The sequence below is a fragment of the Lonchura striata genome, chromosome 8 (assembly GCF_050655825.1).
Source record: "Lonchura striata isolate lonStrDom1 chromosome 8, ASM5065582v1, whole genome shotgun sequence".
In the NCBI taxonomy this organism is placed as follows: Eukaryota; Metazoa; Chordata; class Aves; order Passeriformes; family Estrildidae; genus Lonchura; species Lonchura striata.
In genome coordinates, this window is record NC_140710.1 from 16,777,573 (window position 1) to 16,795,165 (window position 17,593).

Below are 17,593 nucleotides of genomic sequence, written 5' to 3' on the forward strand. Positions count from 1 at the left end.
CCAGAGAGTGGTTGGGCACTGGAACAGGCTCCCCAGGACAGGTGGTCGCAGCACCAGCCTGGCAGAGCTCAAGAAGTGTTTGGACAAAGCTCTTAGGCATAGGATGTAACTCTTGGGGTGGTGCTGTGCAGGGCCAGGAGTTGGACAAATGATCTGTGAGGGTATCCTTCCAGCTCCGCTGTGATTCTGCAATCAAGAGAAACTTGAGAATATCCACAGTTATAAAACCTGAACAGTTCTGCCACAATGCATGAACCTAACAGAATAAAGATGACAGCTATAATACCTCAAGCATATGCCTAGTATCTCAAGATCCTGGGTGCTCTGTCACTGTATTATATCAGCATACTGAGCTGTTCCTAGAATATACATATAGCAATGTGTTTCATACATAGTATAAAATTTGAGAAGTTTTAAATAACATTTTCATATACAGATCAGTTCATTCTGATCTACAGCTGTTCATAGTTAAACCACCACCCACCTCCAAACTAACTCGGGTGTGTACTGCAGCTATAAGCACATGTAGACACAGTTCTAGGTTCTTCTCTAGGCCCTTGTGCAACATTATTAGGACAGTTGAAAGGTAAATGTTCAGGCCCTCCTTCCCCTCTGCTTATTCTAGTCAATGAAGATGCTGTGGTACAGTTTGTGTGGGAATACATGTGCTGCCTTGCCAGCATTTGCAGAACAGCCATGGCACTGTGGTACTTGGTACCACCCCCTTTGTGTACCCAGCTTCGCTGAAAGGTTTTTTGCAGCTTGGATGAAGTGGGTTTTAGTTCCCATATTAATGATTTAAAATTTGTGTTGGTGTGTTTTTGCAAGATTCACTGGTATTTTATGGACTGAAGTCTTGAAAGCATCTAGAGTTACAAAATTAAATGATAAAGCAGAAGCCTCTTCTGCCCAGAGAATGGTTCTGATGAGCATTCATTTCAGCATTTAAGACACCTATTCCAAAAACTTGTGGAATTCCCAGGCGAGTTTTTCACAATCTGCAAAAAAGCTTTAAGCCTGCTTGAGGAATGAAGAAGAAAAGGTTTGACATTAATTTTGCTACTGTATGATTTACAGTCCTTTTTCTCTGCTGCTAGAGTTCTCTTCTGTAAAACTTTAAACATGTAGACCCAATTAAACAGAATAACTCTGCTGATCCTTTAATTTACTGATGCTGGAAATGTAAAACTTAGTTATTGTGACAGCCCTTTAGAGGAAAAAAGGGTGCAAAGAAAAAGAGATTGTTGATGGAAAATCCCTGGAAAACCACAATGATGAACACAGAAACATTAAAATGGGAATATCATTTAAAGCACTGTCTCATCTTCATGTGAGAAAATTACTGGGTTTTTAGATAAGTAAAGTGGACTCCACTTTAAAATGGTCAGGAAAAAAGTACAATAAGGGAAGTAAAATTCAGTTAGAAATGCTTCTACAAAGTGCTGATTTAATTAGAAGTCAATGAAGACATTTATATTTCACTGGAAGTGTCTAATGGGAGTAAATGCTTATTGCCTTGTGAGCGGTGGTTGAATTTGAGACAATTCAAAAAGGTTGTAACTGAGTCCAGTGGGAGCAAAATCAAACCATGAGCATATATGTAATTCTTAATTTATGTCATCTGCAGAGAACAAACTGAGTTTGCCCAGAGATTAGTAAAATAATTTTTAAAATATATTTTAATAATGGATGGTTAGATTTTATCTTTTAACTATAATATACACAAAGAAGGCACTCCTTGCTAACTTTCATAGGACAAATGTGATTGTGATCTGAATTTGCAGGATGGATTTTTTGTGTCAAATATTTATCTGAATTGTTGCTTTTTCAAGTGTTACTGCATAATTTATCAGTGTCCTGCTAGGTCACATTGAATAGAGCTTTCAGGCTATTCTAATGTGGATAACCATAAATTCCAAGTTCTTTTCAAGTAACGTGTTAGCCAGTAAAGTTGCCCTCAGGTACTGTGCTGATGCAATGCATGAAAGAACCAAAGACACAGACCAGAATAATAAATATTAACATCTGTCTGCATGTTGAAATGTAACTAGAAACATAAAAGTTTCATTTCGTTGAGAAACTTAGACAACAAAGCGGGTAAGTTCAGTTAAAACTCTATCTGGGAAGACAAATATTAGTTGTCTGACTCCTTTAAAGCAAAAGGATTCATAATTACGAAAAGGTTTTTTCTGTAGCCTGAATGCTAGGCCATCCACACTCACCTAAAACCCCAACTCAGCAGTTTTATTCAAGAATTTATTACATCTTTCAATGACCTATGATCCTTTTTTCTATTCAGCTTCTCCAGCTAACATTTGCCTTATTTTCTTCAGGACTGCAGTATGTGATGACACAGTTGTAATGATGCAGTTGAAAAAATATAACAAAAGCTATTGGAAACTTTAAAACTTTACTACCTAACTTTAGGCAAAACTGAACCAATAGAGATTTCTTTTTCTGCTTTAGTTTCAAAGACACATATAATATTAACAAGTATAAATGCCAAAAATTATTTAAATAAGGGAAATAATGACATGATTGGATCCCTATGTAAAAGCTCAGTAACTGAACAGATGCTGTTTTACAATCAGCAATTCTTTAGGTAATTGCTTGGCAACAGGCTAATTTCTGTTTCTGTTTCAAGACCCCTGAGAATGCTGCTTTCCGTTTGATGGAGAGTGACCGGCTGATCAATAGCCTGCCCCGAGTGAAGTGGACAGAGACAGCTGTGGCCTTGGCATCACAGCTACATGAGGAATGTGTAACCTTTATTGTTGCAAACTTCCTATATGTAGTACAAAGTGAAGGCTTCTCTGTTTTGTTGCAGGTAAAAGTGCCTTCAAGTTCTTATATGCTTCCAAATAAATTGAATTATATCACATTTTTGAAAGATCAGGCTGCTAAATTACCAAAATAGTCTCAGCTTTTGCTTTGAAGTACAATTCTATAGAAAAAAAAAAGAAAAAAACCCAACAAAACTCAGGCAGTGCTAAGAGTTTTGAGGGGTGGATTTTTCAGGTTTATTTTAAAGCATGTAAGCACAGTGCTAATACTGCATTCAGGTTACGTGCTTCAGTTAAGCAAAAGTTCCAATTGGTTTAGTGGGACAGTTTCTCTGTTGCAAAAAGTATAGATATCAGCTTTGAAAAAGCTTTCAGACCCCTGGAAAAACAGCCTGGATTTACAAGATTATGAGTATGAACACTGTACTCAAACTTCTGCTGATTTCTGTCGCGAGTTCCACAAATGTGGCAACGCTGCAGGTGCTGAGAACTTACCTAAGTCACCCAGCCAGTTCATTTCTCCTGTGAAATCATGTTTTCTAGTATGTACAGAGGAATGAAAAAAAATAAAGAGGGAAATGTTAAAAAAATTTGCCTTTGGATCCAGCGTTTGCATGGGGCTGTAAATTCATCACAGTGTGCTTTTTCCTAAAATTTCTGTTAATGAACGAAGCCTCAGGATAATTTCCTGAAGGCCAGGAGAGGGGTGGGGTTGTGGAATGGATACAAAAGAAGATGCTCAGCTTTGGAATACCTCCTGCACAGCTTGATAGCAGATCCTCCCTGCTCAGTAATGCTTTTGCATACAAAGTACACGCTTTTGTTTTAAACTACTGCCTTTTGTTGTTTCCTCAGGCACAAGCAATGAGCAGCAAACCTGACCTCCTAGAACTAATTTTCAATGCAATTGAAAAAAGCATTAATAATGAAAATAGCTGCTTTCTTCTTGTAGCAGTGGATATGTTGTTGGACTCCGAAAATGTGAAGGAGATGGTAGGTTCTTAAATGTGCAGTGCTTGTAGAAAAACTGTTCTGGTACAGTTTCATGTCATGGTTCAAATCAGATGATATGGTGTGAGCTCAGATGGCTCAGTCATGCAACTGGGGTCAAACAGAAAGGCATCTGCATAAATCCAAGGTCCTTTTGAAGTACAGAAAACATTGGCATTTGTTTACTTTAAAAAGAAACCCCATCCTGGCAATAAAAAAATTCCTGTGTATTACTAAAAATGTATATGGGCAACACTGCCCTATTGATCTTTACTATCACTTTAAATTTGTGATAAGGGAAAAACTTAGCAAAATGTTGCATTACCTAAAATGTGCAGTGGAAGAGAGCTTATTCTCTCCGTCACTAATTATTTCCCCTGCTTTTTGTGAAGGTCACAGGTACATTTGGTTTTGTTTTAAACTGTCTTCTAAAGCACAGACTGACAGTTAACCCAGTGTGTGTTTTTTGGATTGGGTGGAGGCGTCAGGCTCCATGTGTGTAATATACCGTGTATATTCACACAATCTAAATAATGACATTTAAGCTGTGGTTGACTTATTCTGGGAACAATTCATAAATAGTATGACAAAGAATAAAAAAATAAATGAAACATTAATTGCTGCAATCTGGTGCTATTATAGATTTACTTGGTCAAAGCAATGAAAATTTAATCAAATACATTATTTTTCCCTGGAGTATTTGACCTTGTTGTGACACAGCTGACAGTGAAGAGCTATTATGGGGTTCATTTGAAAAAAAAAGAAAAGGAAAAAAAGAGCAATGAGAGCAAAGTAGTGTTTACTAGTGCTGTAATTTGTAGGTTTTAAACTATAGGAAAAAAATCACTGTGGTGGGCAATAATCCTTCAAAAACAGCATCTCCATCTACCAGACCGTTATAAAATATAAGTGATGACATCATTGATCTAGCTTAGGGAGTAAGTAGATTCTGAAAGGAATAATGACTGGTTGCTATGACAATATGCCCCTGCCAGCTGCTGATTTGTTACTTGAACACAGGGTTTTACGTGCACGATCCAGGCGCTGCGTGATAAGCTCTGGGTCTTCCTGGTTCAGTCTTTTTATGCTGTTCGTCACACAGAAGGCTGGAAGCTGATGAGGCCAGACCATCAACAGAAAATACAAGCAGGTATGTCTGGCATCAAGCGGCATTAGAATTTTTTAGCAATCTGTTCAGTGGATACAATGCAGATGGAATTGTGGAGCCTGATAAAAATTAAAGGAAAATTTGAGCTGCTTTGTGTTTTGAAGTGGTGTTTTACAATAGAAGCATGATGGCATGCTTAGGTAGTTTCAAACATGGGAATCAGTAAGTCATTTTCTGTGAAGAGTCTTCCCTGCTTTTCTTTTTAGGAGTATATATATGATAGAACCCCCCACCATCATGTAGATGGATTCTTATTTACAGCTACTCTAAATTACAGGAAACACTGCAGTAGGATTAAAAACCTGATCTGCCTCATTTTTAAGGAGATAAGGGCTGTGGATGAATTAAATTTGCACAAAGCAGATTATCCGTTCCCTGAATTCCGTTTCTGTCCTTTATCGTTTTCTGCATGATTATAAATATTGCTCGTCTCTTGCATAATGCTCATCCTGTGCACTGTGAGCAAATGCAGATAGCTGGGCTCCTCGGCTGACTGGCATTGTGATCCTGTGTGTGCTGCTGCAGAGAGCCCCTAAGGAGCTGCATGGTGTGCTCTCAACATTTTAACAGACAGCACTTCCAACTAAAAGGAGTTTTTGTTCTGAATGCTCCTTTGTTTTGAAGTACACGAGTATTCTGAGGATGTGGAACTGATGATGGAGTTCAGGTTATGGTTTAATATTAGCTTTGACAGTACAGTGTTGTAAAAGAAAATAATACTAAATACTTCTCTGAATTCAAATCACTTTTGATTCAAAGGAGGCATGAATGTTTTTATATCCTTTTCCTTAAAGACATTAGTAGCAAGGATATAATAGTTATATACCTAGAGGTAGATGAAAATGTGATTCTACAATTACATACTGAAAGATGCAGTGACAGTCTTTTCTAAGCATGATTTAGGAATGTAGCCAAGTAATATCTCATGCTACTCTGTAGAACAGTGATAGGATTTCTTCGTGATTATAAAATCCTTCAGAAGCAGAGGAGTTTGTTTTAGAAAAATGGGTGGGTTGTTCTGATTTGGGGTGGTTTACTTTTAAGATGATCATGTCTCTATTGTGAATGATCTTTCAGCTACTTTACACTAGTGCTTTCAGTAGAAAAAAATACTTAAAATCAAGGTGTGTCTTATATTTCTGAACTCCATATTGGCAAAAATTATTTTGCTTTCTTTTAGGTTAAATTCTGACTGAAGTTGCATACATTTTATATATGAAAAGGCTGAAATGTTTGCGTGACTTACCTGGTTTTAATTACAGGCAAAGCAATCATACAGTATTGCTAGATAAAATTTAATCTTCAAGGGAAATACATGTAGATAACTTAGATCAACTTTCATCTTGAAGATTTCTAGTGGTGGCTTTTCTCCTAGAAATTTAGCCTATATAGATTTAGAAGGCTATAACAGAGGAGGAAAAATGCCAAAATAAGAGGGATAATATTGTGGTTTTTTCATTTACAGCCTGTCTTGTGTTTTCTCAGGCACAAGTTTATAAGGATTTTGTCTAATATATTGGTATGTATTAATATGCAGAGTCATTGCTAGAAAAAGGATTAGATCCCTGGGGTGCCATTTTCAGCATACCTTTTGTGTGATTTTTAGAGACTTATATAAAAATTATTTTTAGTATCTTTAGCAAGAATTCAGCAGAATTTTTGTATTATACATACAAAAAATGTTTCCATGTATAGTACCTCAGAACATGAGGCATTGAATGCCTAGATTTTTATCTACTTTTTGCAAAACCTTTTTTCTAGTTGAAATGTGAATACAGACATAAATGAAACCTATCGATTCTGGGTCTGTACAGTGTCTATAAATATCCCTTTTGTGTTCTATAAGTGCAATTGATTCAAAAGCTTTGTTGAAAACTGCTTTCCTCCCAGAGTATATCAGATGAAAAAAAATAAGGCATTCACTGCCTGAAAACTCCACATGACAATCTCAGGGATAATTCTCATGACATTACGCTGCATGCTATCCATAGAGGCACTATGACCTTAGTGTGTACATTCAGGTATTTTGGCTTTGCCAATTTTGAAAACTAGTATCATTCACTTTAATGTAATTAATCTTTCCTCTATATAGTATAAATAAATACTGTATAATTAACAATACACTTAAAAGCCATTATACTCTAAATTTGAAGGTGTCTTTTTGTAAATTTTGTACACTTTTAAAGGTCTCAGTGCACTGCTAGCTATAAATGAATTGAGCTTGGATAGACAAAAGTGGACATGGGGAAACAGAAGAGTTAAGTAACTTGCTTATGGCCATGTGGTGTCATTGTAGATCCCACTTTTTTTGTTCCAAACATAAAATCATGTATTTTCATTTAACATTTGCCATGTCACCAAAATTACCCTTTCTAGAGTAAATCAGGACCCAAAGAAGCGCTTTCTGATTTCACATGATGTTAACTGAGTAGGCTGCCTTGATTTCTGTCACCCTTCTTTCCTACCAAACAGTGAAGAAACTGCTTGTTCCTTTTACAGCTGCATTTGACAAGGGTGATGACCGAAGACTTGGCAAGAAACCTGTATTCACCAGTTCTCAGGTAAACATTTATATCCAAACATTTAAAACATTGAGATAATTGCAAACAAAATTATTTTCATTATTTGTTTAAATTAACACTTATTTTCCATACTGCTTAATGGAACTTGGTTTTGAAAAATCTGTATTTTCTTGTAAACTGTTTCTGCAGAATCAGTAATGATTACTGGAAACATCTCAGACTGTGTTCTGTGAAGTTTTCAAACAGATCAGCTCAAATAAAAGGCAGGAATTTGTGTCCAGAACCTCACATTCCTCTCTTGCTACATAATGAAACTCATCTGTTTCCCAGAGCAAATGGTTTGCTACTGAGCTAATGAATATTTGCTATTATTACAAGCCACCACAACACTGAGTCTGTTACACTCCCTGCTCTGAAAAATATTTATTGGTGCCCTTAATAACTCTTCTGTTGAAACTCACACTCAAAACTACATCATTAATTGATAAAAAACTAGTATGGGTTTCACGTGATTTGACAGTCTTGCATACATTGCAATGACGCTGGTATCACAAAGATTCCCTTTCGTGCACTTAATTCTCCATGTTTGAGTTCCTTTTTACCTCAGAGAATCAATACTGACATTTTTGTGGATACACTGTTTGGTAATGGTTAAAATCATCACATGTTGAAAAATAATTTTTGTCCTTATGTTTGTAATAATGCGTAGTCTTTATTCCTTTTTGGAAAATACGCACATATAACTCAAAAAAATTTCTTAAGCAGACACAAATAATATAAATAAGTAAATATTACAGAGTAATTTGTCCAAAGTAAAAGTGAAACTCAGATATTTGTCTCCTCTACATAGAGCAGTACTTTAATATTCTTGAAAGCCAGCAAACTGAGCTAAAATGTGTGTGTATGTATATACATAGATACATAAAAAATTACTTCTATGTTGAATCTTGTTGCTTTAGATTCATGTACTATTTTAAAAGTAGATGTGTTTCAGAAATTACACATTATGGATAGCTTGGTGTTAAAAGTATGTTTTGTTTGGATTTTTTTCTGATGCCAGTTTTTTGGGTTTTTTTCCCCTAGCTAAATAAAACTACTACGGCATCTGTTGGTCTAAGGAATACTTCCTGGGCAGAACAGAGCAAGAAAGATTGCTTGGGAGATTCTTCCACTAATCGGGATAAAATGAAATCTGATGGATTAGGAGCATCTGGACATGCATCAACCAATAGAAACACTGTTAGTAAGACTTCAAAGCATGAGGATGTTAAGGGGAAAGATGGCAAAAAATTAGTTTCCAAGATTACTAAGGATTCCAAACCTGGGGAAAAAGCTGCTCTGCCAAAGGCTAGAGCTGTTATAAAGACAAAAATAGAAAATAATGGAAATGTGAAGGCTGAAAGCATGCTTACCAAGCAAGATACAGAAAAGACATCATCTGCAAGTGGACAAAAAAATTCAGGAAGTAGCAAAGGACTAAGGAACCATGAAGGAAAAGTTGCAGGTGCCAGACCTAAAGTGCTGACAGTAACCTCAAGCATGCAGAACAAAACAAAGCCATTGAAAAAAACCACAGGGAAGGAATCTCCCTCCTTGGTGACTGTGGCAGCAACTTCAAGCAAGTCAGCAAATTCAAACATGGACATCCAGACTGCGAGTGAACAGACAGAGGAACCCAAAGAGGATAAATCTGTAGAGGAGGGGAAAAAACAGACTGGTAATTTTTTGAATTTTTTTTTTTAATTCCTCTTCTGATTGGTCTCAGGCTGGTATACACTGAAAACCAGCCAGGAAAGCTTTAAGACAATCTACTATAAATTGATAAGAGTTACATTCCTCCCCTGTAATTGAGTATAAACTGACTTTTTGGTAAATTAATAACCATCTAAAACAGTAAACATTTTACAACTTTAGCATATATGGGCTTCTCAATAACTGATCTTCATATTTTAGATTTTTTCAGTACTTATATTGCAATGCATTTACCTGTGTAATTAACTTTGAATTTACTCTACAGTAGTGAAAACAAAGGTATCTGTGAAGGTATCAAATGGAGTCACCACCAAAAATAAAAAGACTGAGCTTGAGGCTAATGCCACAACAAGCAGGTATGTTACAAAGCTGTTCAGTGCTGCTTCATAGCTGTGTGAATAAGTGTATGATTTTGGCAAGAAAGGTTTCAGGTGGACTATTAAGTTTACCATTAGGTGTTCTTTTTACTCTGAGAATAGTTGTCTGTAGGATGTTATTTGCAAAGCAATTTGAGTTAGCTATTGGCAACACTGCTGTAAAGATAAAATTGGTTTGGCTTTTGTGTTGGACTGCTGCATGCTAATAGTGTTTAAATTGTTATAGGTCATTCAGAATTCTGCATACTGGAACAGTTAGTTAATGACTACACAAGGTGTTGTAAACCATTTCTGGAATAGTTTAGATTAAACTGAACAGGAGACAGCTGAAGTGAAATTGTGAAATGGGTTATTATATATCCATGTTTGTATATAAATTCAAAATATAGATATATATTTAATTTTTATTTTCAAAAAGTTTACTTTTTAGGTTGCATTTTCAATGTTTATATATGTGTGCACATTAAAACACATATATTTCTTGTTTAAATATAATGAAACATTGCTAGATCAAAGTCTGAAAATAATGGATGTAATGATTTCTTTGCAGTCTGACAAAAAAAGCAACAGGAAAAGGGTGTAATGAGCAAAATGTACAAGCTGTTCTAAAGAAAAAAGGGAATGTGAGTATGAATTCTGCAGCACAGCAAAAGACTCAAAACACACCTACCAATTCTCCCAAGAACCAAGGTAAAGTTTCATACCACAGTTAAATGATCTGCCACTATTATGCAAAGCTTTGAGGTTTGGTTTTTAGCACAATTGTTTGGAAAAATCTTCTGGAGAATTCTGGGGTTTTTTTCCATATTTCACTTTTGGTGACAGTCCTAAACTGTAAAATGCAAATTAATGTGTCAACTTCAAAACACTTCAATGACAGTCTTCACTGCCAGTGTTTTCTTCTGCTTGTTTAATTTGCACTGCAGAGTCTTCTATTTGCTGATCCCCTGCACTTCCGCATTTGGAACCATGACTGAGCTCAACAGACATTCTGTAGGTCGAGCATCTGTAATAAGTCTCAAAGATCTGGACAGCAGACTGCTTTATGCCTCCCTATTTTGGTCTTTTCCTATTTCCCCCTCTCAGTAGTGCTACTGCTACTGGCCCCAGATAAATACTCAATTTCAACAGCTACTGATAGCAGGGGTAGGAAATGACACTAGAATATTGAGAAGAAAACTGCTTTAGAAGGATACAAGGTGTTAAGGATGGAGCTCCAGTAGTCAAATTTTATTATCTTAAATGCACTGTGATATAGAAGATACAGGTTCTGTCAATTTGTGGTCATTAAAGATCTTGCAGTATTTTCTGACTGAGCTGGGACATTAACTCTGGTATTCTAATCACGTTAAACCTAATGTAATTATTTTCTGCCTCTGTTCATTTCCTCTACAATATAAATTGAATACAGTACTCATTACTTCCTGTGCTAAGCTGCTGTGTAGTGTTTGTAGGCATTATTAGAGAGCTGCTGCTTTTTACTGCAGGGATGACTACTTCAGTTACAGGCTGAAGTGATTCCTGTGTGCATATTCTCTGTCTTAAAGGTGCCAAGATGGTATTTTTATCTACTATTTATTATTTCAAATCTTAATGCTTTAACAAGCCTTAAATCCCTTAGTTACATTAAAAGTTGAGTAACTTGTTCCTTAACATAAACAAACATTAACATAAAATTGGTGAATATACTGTGAGTGGCACATACAACTTTTATAGTCTTTTTTACTGTTTGTTAGGACCTCAGGGGGAATCACCAAATTCACTGAAATCAGGAATGTCTCCAAAACATAATGAAGAAAAAAACATGTTACAACACCTGGTTCAGACAACAGTCCCAGAAAAACATCCTTCAGCTAAGAAGAAGAGTATTAAACAATCACAAACACCTGCAACAAAAACCACTTCAAAAGTAACACCTAAGACTCTGGCTCCATCAAAAAATGCTGAGATTACGAATAGTAAAGACCCAAAACAGAAAACAGCTGTATTAAAATCTCAGTCCTCTGCCCAGAAGCATTCAAGGAGTGATTGTCCTGTTGTCCAAAAGAATGTGCACACCACTGAGCACAAAGGTTCAGGACAGAAACTTGAGAAAAACACAGCTAATGCTGTGGCAGATCAGCTTCATGACAATAAATTGCTGGAGTCCTGTCAATCCAATAGACAAAAATTACCAGATTCTTCTGAAACTGTGCAATACAAAATACAATCCGAATCTTCTCCTCAAATTGCAGAAGAAACTATTTATAAACTGAATGTTTCAATACAAAATGACATGGAAACAAGACAAATCTATGGAGATCAGACTGGAATTAGAAAGACTGAAGATCCAGACAAAGATGATAATACAGCTGAATTTCACTGTCATGCAGAGTCTTCCAATGATGGATATTCAGACTTTTCCAAGGAAACCAATCAAAAGGTGATTGTTTTAGGAGAACTGGTAAAAGATTCAAAAGCAACAAAAGTCTGTAATGAACAGAGTGATCAAATAAACTCTGAAACAAGTCGTAATTATGGTGAAAATGTTTTGTCAAGCTTTTCCCAAGTAACCAATAAAGATGATGAGACATCATCTTCTCAGATCCATGTGGAAGGATTTCTTACAATTGATGAACTGTGTGATATATCAGCCTTGACTGAATATAAATCAGTTGCAACAGATTTAGATGATGCTTCAGAATGTTCCACAGAACAAATAACAGAAAAATATTCACCTAATTACACAGAGCTTATAGAGCCTATGGAAATACCAGAAAACCATGAAAATGCAGAAATTCCTTTTGTGGACCATTGGAATACTGGTGCTGTAGATCCAAAAGAGAGTCCTGAATCCGATACTGGCAGTGCAACCACATCATCTGATGATATAAAACCAAGATCAGAAGATTATGATGCCGGAGGCTCTCAGGATGATGAGGGATCCAATGAACGAGGGATTTCTAAATGCAGTACTATGTTATGTCATGATTTTCTTGGAAGAAGCAGCAGTGACACAAGTACACCTGAGGAATTAAAAATTTATGATAGCAGCCTAAGAATAGAAGTGAAAGTGAAAAAAGAGAGTTCTGATGTCTTTCGTGTTAATTCAACAAGTGATGATGAAATACCAAGAAAAATTTGGTCCCATCAAGAGAGTTCACGGACCACTACTAGAGAAAGCAAAAGTTCTACATTTAGTAGTGCACAGTTCACTCAGGAAGCAGACCAAGTTTCTTCTTCTGCTGATGAAACTGAAGATGACAGATCTGAAGCAGAGAACGTTGCAGAAAACTTTCCCCCGTCAAATGTTCCTACTCAACCGTTCCAAGGAATTGATAATTTAGCTTTTGAGGATGCAACAGAAAATGATACTGCAAGTCAGGAGTTCTCTAAAACTAAAAATTTCAAACGCTCTGTTTTACTTTCAGTAGATGAATGTGAGGAATTGGGAGCTGATGATAAAGTGGAAACTCACACTTCACGTCAGCACTCAATAGATTCTCTTACTCCTTCAGAAGTATTTGACAGTGTTTCTCAAGAGCACCACGGAACGACATTTTATTCAAGATACTCATTGGAAACTGAAGAGGGATTCCTGGCTGGCAAACAGCAAAAGGATAGAGACAATAGATTGGATAAAATTGGAAGTTCTGTCCTGCATCTTCGTGGTACTGAAATCCCAGGAAAGGACAATCAAGGTGCTTCAATGACTGAACAAAATTGCCCAGAGAAAGTATATTCAGCAGGTAGTCCACATCCAGGAGAAAACCAGCAAGTAAATATGAAAAATGAGGTTGCTAGTGAATTTCACACATGCAATAAGTACTTAGACAATGATGCAAAATCTCAAGAAAGACCATGTCATCTGGATCTTCAGCAGAGAGAAACTAATTCTGATGTGCAAAAGAGCAGCTCTGCAAAACCTGTAGAAGCCAGTAAGAATCAGATGCTGACTCAAGAAAGTCAAGTGAGAGACAGTCAACCAGCAACTACTGAATGCGCTAATACTGATTTACTTCCAGGTAATGTAGAAATAGAAACATTGAGTCATTCAAAACCAAATTAATAGGGAAAGCTTTGGCAATTTGTCTAGGATTGAATCCTGAACTGAAGTAATTTTGGCTGAAACAGTATTTAAATATTTTTAAGTATTTCACTTGGGTAGAGAATGCTTGTCTGTTTGAAATATCCGTCAATACCCTGCTGTTCAATGAGAAACGTGACTACAAGAGATTTTCTGTAATGCTAAAAGAAAGATTGGATGCAGTTGTCTGTACTTCAGTGATTTTTGATCCAATCTAACATTGACAGCATCAGCTTTTGATGGAATCTTAGTCTTTGTTTTGTCTGCTTGACAACATATAGTATGTCTGAATGGGATGTGCAATAACTAAAGTAATAACCTTAACTAAAGCGCACTGAACTGTTTACCTAAACAGCTATATGCATTATTGTTGTAATTTATTTATTTATATATTATATACAAATTTGGATCATTCTCCCACTGAATATAACTGAATATTTGCCATATACACCAGTGGGAATAGGTTTGAACTCTGCTTTAGAGCTTATGAGATGTCTAAAATTCTAAATTTTACCAGTAAAAGCTTATTTCCTAAAGAGAGATTATACTTAGAACTGATGCTTATATACAAAAAAAATTCTAACTTGTTTCATGTAGCTAGATGAATACTTGTCTAGTTTTGTGTTTTGTCTTCTTTATATCAATAATTCAGTCTGTTTATCCCATCAAAAATATACAATAGTGTTGATTACAACTATTGTGTATTCGAGAGTAATGAAACACTGATGATGATCTATGTTCAGCCAGACCACAGAACAAGAAGACATTAAAAGTTGTACTACTTTTTTTTAAGTTTGCTTGCCCTTGCTTGCAGCTGCCCTTGCATGTGCAGTATAAAAATAAGCCTGTGGATAAACAATTTTGGTTTTAATTCTCTTCTAAGCTGACATAGCTTAAGTCACCATTCAGTAATCATTCTCTATTAATTCCCTCTATGCACCTCCTGGTCTAAATTTAATTTATGTAGTAAATGAGGAATTTCATGTGCATTAAGTGTATATTTACATTGTCATTTTCTGTATCAGAAACTTAATTATGGAGGTTATTGTTAATTACCAGTGGTGATTGCTGCTTTAACTTAATTTATAAATCATACTTTGTTTTTTATATAGGAAATAAATGCCTCAAATTTTGTCAATTTTGTATAACCCTCTATCCCCCCCTTTTTTAACCTGATTGGATTGTCCTTCCTGAATGAATTAAATTTTGCTCTACACAGCCCTGAGGGGAGGATCATCTACAATTTTTTACATTGTACAGTATTGTGAATTATTTCAGGAGACATAGATGATTATGACACAATGGCACAAACCTGCATATATGAACATCGGCCTTCAAAAACCCTTTCTCCAATATACGAGATGGATGTTGGAGAAGCAATTGAGCAGAGGATGGATTCAGAAACAGCAGTTCTAGAGATGGATTTTGAAGATCAACAGTTTGCAGAACAGGACTGGACTCTACTCAGGCAATTGTTATCTGAGCAGGACTCAAATATAGATTTCAAAAACTCTCTTCCTGAAGACCTTAACTTAGCACAATGTCTTATCAATCAGACACTGTTTCTGGCACGCGATGGTTCGAATCCTCAGGGTACCTCACAAGTTGACACATTCAGTAGGTGGACTGAACTCATGTCTCCACTTGACGACTCCTCAGCAAGCATTACAGTGGCAAGCTTTTCATCTGAAGACTGTTCCTCCCCTCAAGGGGAATGGACAATTCTTGAACTGGAAACCCATCATTAATGTTTCACCTGTTTGCAACTGAACTCCAACCCATTCCTCAAATTATTTTTGATGAGTTGTTTCCATACCATAATGAAATACTGCATCAGTCAAGAACGAGCAATTCTTGATACTAAGGCAATCTTTCTGATAAAATGAGGTAAATATGTTAACTTATCATCTAGATTAAATCACAAGTACAGTAATTTTTCAATACTTAAATATATGTCTTTTCTAAAAATGAACTTGAGCATGTATTTTCTAGAATTGTTAGAAAAACTAGATGACATGAAAGAAGAGTCTGGGTTTTTGCCTTCCCTTTTATCTTCTTTTTTGACATTTAATGTTCTCATTGATCAAAAATTTAAAGATAAATGCACTATAGTAGACCTATTCCTCTCCTTCCCCCCCCCCCCCCAATATGGTGACTTCATTTTACAACAATAAAGATTTAGAATGGTTGTGTCAAAAGGTGATGTGTGCCAACACTACTTTAAATGACAGAAAAACATACTTTTATTCAAAGAAAATGTTTCAATCTGAATCTGCCTCAGGCCTTATTAATATGAGCAGCTTGTTTCATTTGTTTCTTCCAGATTTGATTTTTGTATTTTGGTTTGTTTTGTTTAGGTGCTTCCAATAAATTTTTTTAATTGCCTTTTCTTCAACTATAAGACTTCAGAGGGTCTGTGCTGCATGAAGACCACTGTTTCTTTCATGAAAATGCACATATTTAAGTAAATATTTTAAATTGCATAGTGCATGAATTCAAAGGAGTTGGTAGAATGTTGCTCCTGCTCTAAGAAACAGCATGTCTGATGTCTCCAAAAGTACATCTGCATCTGAAGTTGTGGTCACTTTTACATCTGAGGTCTGATTTTAACTAGAATTAACTTCAGGCATTAATTAATTACACTTGCATGTTCTCATGCTGAAGTATAGCAAGATTCTCAGGAATTTGGTTTTGTGTGTTTTCCTAGATGCCACATTTTTGGGAGTGATAATAGGATTATTGCATTTTCATTAGTATCTCTAGCGTAGCTTTCATAAATTAAGACTAAATGCCATCCTTAACCTTTCTTTTGACTCAGTTAAATAGGATATAAAGATAATTTTGCTGCTTGTGGCTCCTTTCTGATTGACAGGGGAGGAGAAAACTTTTTGTAATTCTTACCTATGTTTTCAGAAACATAGAGGGGTTTTTTCCCTGCAGAGATTGGACCCTCTTAGGATATCTGCATTATGGAAACAGTAGTGCTTGTCTTTCACACAGCTTAAAATCTAAAAATGAATTATTCTACCTCCTCTTAGTCATTAACAGAAGTGCCTTCAGAAGTGGGTGCTATATAGGATTAAAAGGCTAGTAACATTCTATTTTGGTTGAAGCATAGAGTACACAGCTTAAGCTGACTGTAACCACTGATAACATGGTCAGTTCTGCAAGCTTTTGCACAATTCCAGCGGTGCACCTTACCTTGACAAACTATATTTCTTTTTGTTCATAGTCAGAAACTCAGTTCTGCCCTAGCGTATGATTAAAGAAGTTATGACTTTGGATTTGACAGAATAAAGATCTTTGAGGCAAAATAATTTATCTAGCAAAGCACTTTGCCAAATTTCTGGTACAAAAGTAAAAATAATGTTTTATTCTTAAAATGAATGGAGGAAGAAATTTATCTTGTTCCTTAATATCAAGGTAAGGGGAAAAAAAAAAAAGGAAAAACTTCCTTTCTGTCAGTGGAAGACTCTAAACTCGTGGAAGGAAGATGTTCAGTCTCATCATAAAAATCTTTCATCTGCTCTTCTAGCAGCAGGATAAATAGTCTGAGATATTGCAATTCAAAAATATTATAAATGTAATACTCTGTATTTAACCCAGTCTTCATATGGTGGGAGTTAGAACCACCTTTAGAAGTACAAAACATCAAGAAAACCTGTTTTTTCACCTTCAGCATTTACAAAGTACATCAGTAGGTGATAATCTTTTGGGTAAAATAGAGAACTATAGTAGTGGCCATAGTAAAAGATGCTAAGTATTGAATAGTGGTTTTTAATGTCTGTGTAAAGCACTAAAGTAGAAGTTGTCTACCAAAAAGTTGAATCAGCTTTAAAATCCTGATGATATTCTGACAGTGGCCATTCACATGTTAAACAAGATGAGGTGATGGAAAGGAGAAGTGACAGAAAGTGAAAGAAGGGATCCTTTTG

At 35.8% G+C, this 17,593-nt stretch overlaps 1 protein-coding gene across 3 annotated transcripts in view; it reads left to right on the top strand.

Moving 5' to 3' along the window:
* BTBD8 (BTB domain containing 8) overlaps positions 1-16,053 on the top strand; it is a 30,812-nt gene extending 14,759 nt beyond the window's left edge. For all 3 annotated transcript variants that reach the window (XM_021526283.4, XM_085586433.1, XM_085586434.1), the window contains 9 exons: positions 2,645-2,827; positions 3,639-3,776; positions 4,794-4,923; positions 7,441-7,502; positions 8,547-9,180; positions 9,481-9,571; positions 10,143-10,282; positions 11,329-13,596; positions 14,937-16,053. In XM_021526283.4, the coding sequence (XP_021381958.4) occupies positions 2,645-2,827; positions 3,639-3,776; positions 4,794-4,923; positions 7,441-7,502; positions 8,547-9,180; positions 9,481-9,571; positions 10,143-10,282; positions 11,329-13,596; positions 14,937-15,406 (4,116 nt within the window). In that variant the 3' untranslated portion in view covers positions 15,407-16,053. The remainder of the gene's footprint in view (positions 1-2,644; positions 2,828-3,638; positions 3,777-4,793; positions 4,924-7,440; positions 7,503-8,546; positions 9,181-9,480; positions 9,572-10,142; positions 10,283-11,328; positions 13,597-14,936) is intronic.
* The last annotated feature ends 1,540 nt before the right edge of the window (positions 16,054-17,593 follow it).